At 44.7% G+C, this 6,812-nt stretch overlaps 1 protein-coding gene and 1 pseudogene across 1 annotated transcript; both read right to left on the reverse strand.

Annotated features, from left to right (window-relative positions):
* Positions 1-2,315: 2,315 nt before the first annotated feature.
* Positions 2,316-2,953, reverse strand: LOC102830090 (annotated as a pseudogene).
* PIRT (phosphoinositide-interacting regulator of transient receptor potential channels) lies at positions 2,953-3,360 on the reverse strand. The gene has a single exon (XM_006863509.1). It carries the CDS (start codon positions 3,358-3,360, stop codon positions 2,953-2,955), a length of 408 nt encoding a protein of 135 aa, XP_006863571.1.
* Positions 3,361-6,812: the final 3,452 nt, after the last annotated feature.

Genomic DNA, 6,812 nt, shown 5'->3' on the forward strand with positions numbered 1-6,812 from the left:
AGCTGGCTTTCTCTCTCTCCAAACTCAGCACCATCCTTTCATTTTCTTATAGGGACAGGATAGGCTAGAGGCAGCAGAAAGTCAAGAATATGTGAGTCTTCTGGAGAACCAAGTAGAGGATAGATAGCATTGAAGACCTAGAGATTCAGAAGAAACTGGGCCAGGAGGAAGAACAAAGGGCTTAGAAATCAGAAAGAAGCCAAGAAGTGCTGGGGAGTGAACTGCCAACCTTTTGCTTACTCCTTAGTTCCTGGAGCACTGATTGGCAGGCTGAGCCTAAAGTGTCTTCCTATCCCACCTTGGACCACTAATTGGTTTCTTGAATATTCTTTTTCCATATCTCCTATTTAGATACTGGGCTTCTGGGATGGAGAGGGTCAATGGTGGTTGGAATCTGTCCTTCCTGTGACTGTATTCTGCCCCCATGAGCATCTCAGAGTAAGACCACCAGCTCCTAGGAGGGATCAAGGAGCCACACAGGAAACCCACATTGCTCCCTTTCTCCCAGGCAGCACTCTGGGGAGCAAGACAAAACGAGGCATTTTAAAGGAGTGAATTAGCAGATGCAGTCTTGGAGTTCCTGATGCAACAGAATGAAAACACAGCAGAGCTGTTAAGTATAATACAATGCAACATTACACAAATTTCTGTAAGCCCCCCGATTAAACCGATCTTCCCCAAACAGAGTAGCTATGGGTAAGGTAATACAATCCAGGTAGCAGGAAATTTGGATGCTGGTCCCATCTTCCAGTCCACATATATAAAAGAGTTCCTATCAGGTGATTGCCTTTTCCAGAAATGTGGCCTCGAACCTGGGTTGCATTCACAGATTGGGCACACCTCTACCTCAGGCTGCCGTGGCCCATGCTCTTCTGTCTCAGAGTGACGCTGGTATGCTCCCAGGCACACACCTGTGTGGAGGTTCCCAGTGGGGATGCATGATGCTCAGCATCTTTTTTCATAGTCTTTCCCTCAGGGAGCAGGGATGTTGTAGGTACTGCAGGTGGCTACAGGATGAATCCAGAACTTGGCTAGCAAGTGGTTGCCCCAACACGGGCCCTTCTCCCACAAGTGTGTCCAGACTGTAAACTCTCTTCAGGCAGTTACTGAGACTTAGGGAGTGCAGGATACTCAGGGAACTAGCTGTAATCTCCACCCATTTATTGTGAGGGTGATACTGTATGGCCAATCCTGCATCTACGTGATGGTGTCAAGAAAGCGAGATGATCTGCAAGCCTTATCACTCGAGGCACTGAAACTATAATTAGTGACAAAGTGCTCGCAACATCTCCACCACTGGGCCTGACCCACCAGTGTGCAGGGAACTGATGGACAAGAAGACAGGTCACATTCAGGGACTGTCTGGGTGAGCCTCAAAGGTCACAGAGCTCTCCAAACTCTGAGGAGCTCTCTGGTTACTTGGGTGGGTGGGGTGGGAGGTGTCTCCAGTGACACACAAGATACCTGTCTCAAGACCTACCACCTGGAATTTCCCACAATGCAGCGGAAACAAGGTTGGGTTCTGACTCTTCAAGTGGAACTCATCTGTGAAGGGTAGAGAAACATGGAGGCCTGTGAGAGAAAGGTTGACATGGTGACCCATGTGGTAGACCCCGAAGACGAGGAGTCAAGCTAACAGAATCACTTCAAATTTCATTACCATACTCTTTTCACTGGGACCACTGGCCTGGTCCAGAGCAGTATGAGTAGTTCTCTCACAAGGACCATGTTCTGATCTTTCATTCACGGGCCCATTGGTTGCTCGTTACAGTAGGCCTCACTGTTGCGCTCTAGATGGTACTGGGAACCAGTACCTGGGAACCAACTCATTTCCGGTCTCAACCACAGACCCCCAAGAGGCCCCCAATGTGCCCCCATATAAGGCACTTGGAAAAGCAAGTGGTACAAAAACCAAGAGAGGGGGTGATACAATACGGTAGGGAGATTGGAGAAGTATCTGTGTAATTCCCAATTTTAGCCCACTCTCTTTCCTCTGAAGAACTCCTGATATTGCTGCAGTGGATAAAGCACTGGATGTGGACTTTCCTCTGCTCAGTTTTGATTCTCAATGAAGATAAAACGGAGAAGGATACTATAGCATTCTCCCGCAGCGCTGCATCTTTCTCTTCTAGAATTGGTAGGGGGAAGAGAAAGTTAGGGCAGCATGCATTATCCTTGGCTAATTGATAAGTTCAGAGACCAGAGGAGTAAATGGGAATGGGCTACATCAAGGGGAAATTGTGGCATCCCCTAGCCTACCCTACTGCCTAAAGTGTAAATACTTATATAATTGGAAATCAAACCTTCTTGGTTAATCAATTTCCAGAGTCAGGTCCAGTGGTCTGTGCCCCAGTGTTTTCCCCCACTCCTCCTTCACTGTTCAGTCTTTGGAATGTTTGGTACTTGTGATTTGTCTTGTCTCTTGAAATGCAAGTCAGTGTCTCACTCCATCCAGGAGTTGGGTTCTCAAACCCAATGAGATGAACTCAGCATTCCTTCCACTTTTCTCTGAAGGTCCTCCTCTGCTGAGTTTTGGTTCTAGAAGGACATGATGTGGAATCCAGCTGTCCTGCTCAGGAGCTCAGACATGTAAACATGAGGTCCTCCTCGGGGCATTGTCCATCCCTAAGGAATTTTCCAGCATGCACAACTCTTGGCAAACAGAGAGGAATGATGCTGATGTGTTAGCAGGGATGAGAGCAATGAAAATGGATGGCCACTGCCAGGATCTACGGGAAGCATCAGTGAGAACTGAGAGACTAAGGTTGACACACCCAGGCTACGTGGAGTGGGAACCTGGAGCTCTCTTTCCCTCAGGGTCAGAAAGAGAGAGAGTCTGCTTGGATCAGTTATATAGTAAACTCCCCTGGAGAGATGGGGATGTTGGACGTCGGTCATTAGAACATCTTTTTTGGCAGGGGGATGATGAGAACAGAGAAAGAGGCCTCCCCATCAGCGATTCAGGAAAAAGGACTTGAGGTTCTGGAAGAAAACAGACTTTTGTCTCTGCTTCTGTTTCTTTTTGATGATAGGCACCCACACCAGCCCACACACCATCATCATGAGCCCCAGGGACAGGAAGGCAGGCCCTACCATCTTGAGGATGTTCCTGCTCTTTTCCCCCAGGTCCAGGACGTAGGCCAAGCAGGTGATGACCACACCAAAGAGCAGGATGGCACCACCCACGGATATGATGATGATGGGTTTACGGTAGATTTCCCAGTTACTCCTGGGGGTTGTGGTCCAGACAGACTCGCTCCTGGAGCTGATGCATAGAGAGCTGGCTGTCTGGCTGGGTAGCAGATCCTTGGATTCTGGAGACCGTTCATCAACCTCCAGGGCCTTCGGGAGTGGCTCCATCATCACAGTTCCTCAGGACTGAGCACCTAAGGCTGGCAATGTTTAGACATAAAGATGAAGTCAGAGGGACCCCCACACACCCTTCTGCCCCCAGCACCCACCTGTAGGCTGGTTCTCAGGAAAGACAACACATGGATCCCATTCCAAAGCCAAAAGGAAAACCAGACAAGAGCCACATAAATAAGAAACTATCCAAATAGGTATGGCTTTTCCTTTTGCGATTCTGATCAACTGCTTTTAGTATTTAAAATAATGAACAGAGAATTTTGGGGGAGCAAGATGGCGAAGCAGGCAGATGCATTGAGCAGGCTCTCTGCAACAATGTCTTGGGAGACCAAATGAAACAGATACAGATGGTGATTCTGAAACCCTGAGCTTCAGAGGCCAAGGCAGAGAGGTGGATCGAGTACCAACTGGAAGAGGTAAGGGGATAGGAGCAACAAGAGAGAAGAAAATGGGTGGACCGTCAGCTGCCATGGGGCGGCGAGGCCATCTTGAGCTTTTGTGCAGGGCTGTCAACACAGTGATCTTTGGACACAGGATGCAGATGGAGGCTGGTAGTAAGGGGGGTGTGGTTCTCCCGTATTCATGCTATTTCCTCTTGTAGTCAAAGTATGTCCAGTCCCAGTCCTCGCCAATGCAGTGGCCTGTGGCACTCCCTCCTTTGTAGTCTCTACTTGGACCAGAGTCAGGTCTGGGAGTGCCATCCCTGAATTACCCTACACAGAACAGAGAACTGTGTCCATCTTTCCACCAGGAGACAGGTGGTGAGTGCCTGAGAACACAACAACATACACTCATCAATTAATATAAACACAACACCACAAGTCTCTGAGAAAACAGACCATTTCAGTTTGTATGAAGAACTAAGACAAAATGCCTCAAAAAAGTAACCAAAATATAGAGTCAGAAGATATAATAACAGAAAAGGTATCAGAACTACTTGATCAGGAATGAAAAGATTGGTATTTAAGTACTTTTCAACAGATTGAGACAGCAAGAAGACCACAGAAGAATCTTTGAAAGAATTCATTGCAAGAATAAGGTGACAAAAGACATGAAAAGTTGGACACCATACAAAAACAGCAGTGAAAAATCCATTAAGAGTAATAGCAAGAATTCAGAAATATAGAGAACACTGAAAGGACAAGAGGTAGAATTGAATCAATGGGAGGCCAAATGACTGAGCTTGAAGATAAATCTCTCAACATTCACCTGCTAGAGGAACAATCAGAAAAAAGAATTTTAAAAATCTAAAGAAAGCTTAAGATTTATGTGGGACCCAATCAAGAGGAATAACTTATGTGTGATTGGAATTCCAGAATGGAAGAGACAAAATACAACAGACAAACAAACAAAATACAGAATTTTGAAGAATTATTGGAAGAAATCTTCCCTGACATCATGAAAGATGAGAAGATAGCCATTCAAGAAGTTGAATGAGCTCCAAACAAGGTAGATTCCAAAAGGAAACTCCTGGATAAATTAGAATCAAACTTTTCAAAGACAAAGACAAAGACAAGGAAAGAATCCTGAGAGCAGCTCAGGAAAAATAAAAAGTTACGGATGAAAGAGAACTAATAAGACTCAGATTTGATACTCTGGTAAGTTTTTCTGGGATTTAAAAGCTCATGAGCAGCCATCTAAAGTGTTACTATTGGTCTCTCCATGTGTGGGAGAAAGAAGAGTGATGAAATTGAAGATGTTTGGAATCAACTAGTCCAATGAACAAATGAAAGATATGAACATAGTCTTCGTGACTCTGAGACCAAGAGAACTAGATGGTGCCCAACTACCATTATCAACTGCTCTGAAAGGGATCACATGAGAAGGTCCTAGATAGAATGGGAAACAATGTGAAACAAAATTCAGAAATATAAAAAAGACTGGGCTTACTGGTCAGAAAGAGACTGGAGGAACCTGAGACTATGGCTCTTGGCCAACCTTCTGGTCTGGATTGGTACTCATCCTTGTGACTTAATTTTCAACCAAGTGGTGGACAAGTATATGAGGGTGGGAGTGACAATATTTAGTGAGGGATGCAAAATCAAAAGGGCCACATTTACCTGGAGACAAAGTTCAGAGGGCTTGGGAAGGAGGGTAGAATGAGACAGGAAGCACAGGGAAGAAGTGGAATCACTGTTGTTACAAGGAGGGGATTGCAATCATTGAGATGAAACACAGTGTGTGATTTGCTAGGTGTAAAACTGATGATCTGCTCTACAAATCTTCACTCAATTCACAATAAAAAGAAGCAAAAAAGATTTCTCAGTAGAAACCATGCAGATGAGAAGACAATGGGATGATGTATATAAAACTCTGAAAGAAAAAAACAACTGCCAACCATCAATCACATACCCAGCAAAATTGTCAATTTCCAAATAAACAGAAATGAAAATAATTTGCAAAAGCCCAGATCACCCTTACAAAAAAGACTAAAGGGAGTTCTTTGGACAGAGAACTAACAACATCTGACAAAAACCTGAGACAAATGTACTTGACAGTATCATCCAGAACTCAACACAGATAATTCAGTTCAAAGTATTCAAAGTAAAACAAACTTAAAAGACTGAAAATAGGAGACCAGAGATACCAGGTTGCAACAACACCAAAACAAAACAAAACAAAACAAAAAAACCCCCATAAAGTAAAAAGATGGCATAATAGTTACAGAACTTTCAAATGAAGAGGATATCAAGTGAATTTTTAAGAAAAAATTTAATAAACTGTAACTCTTAAACTAGGTCAAACCTTAATCCTAGCCTTAGCACTAACCCTAACCCTAGTCATAATCCTAATATTAAAGAGGTCCTAGGCCTAGCCTGGACCCGTTTTTGTTGTTTGAAGTGCTCATCATCCCAATTAATTTAGAGAAGTCTCCAAAGGGTTTGCTATAGTGATTTATCTCCAAAGAGTCTTTATACATTTTAATTGAAGGAATAAGTGAATGAACAAATGAACTCCTTTCTTCTCTCCTTTACTGTCTCCTTTCTGCCTTCTCTTTCTTTCTTCCTCCTTTCCTCCTCCCTTTCCCTCCTTCTCTTTTTCCCTGCCTCCTTCCTTCCATCTTTCTTCTTTCCTCCCTTCTTTCTCCTGACTTACAGCTAAGAAAAGCCTACCTCTCTTTCCAGTGTTGCAGGACCTGGCCCCTTATATGCATTGCAGGCTCTTCCTACAGAACCCGTGTCTCCTCTGGAAGAAACCCCATCAGCTCTGCCCTATCAGACCTTGCTCACTGCTCCCAACCCCACCCCAAATCTTCCAGGTATCCTGAGTCTTTCACTTCTTTCCACTAGGCTGAGCCCCAGCCTCTTGGATAACTTTCCTCAAGCAGATGTTCTCTCTGCTCTCAGTTCTCTGGTTCCGTCTTCCATACCCTTCCTGCTTCTAGGAACCCTGGGCTTCTTCCTCTTCTCTTTGGATTCCTATGAGGCCACTTCGGATCCCACTCA

Source organism: Chrysochloris asiatica, unplaced genomic scaffold (assembly GCF_000296735.1).
Source record: "Chrysochloris asiatica unplaced genomic scaffold, ChrAsi1.0 scaffold00054, whole genome shotgun sequence".
NCBI lineage: Eukaryota > Metazoa > Chordata > Mammalia > Afrosoricida > Chrysochloridae > Chrysochloris > Chrysochloris asiatica.

Coding starts and splice junctions, on each gene's coding strand:
- PIRT (XM_006863509.1), bottom strand. CDS start 3,360: ATGGAGCCACTCCCGAAGGCCCTGGAGGTTGATGAACGGTCTCCAGAA.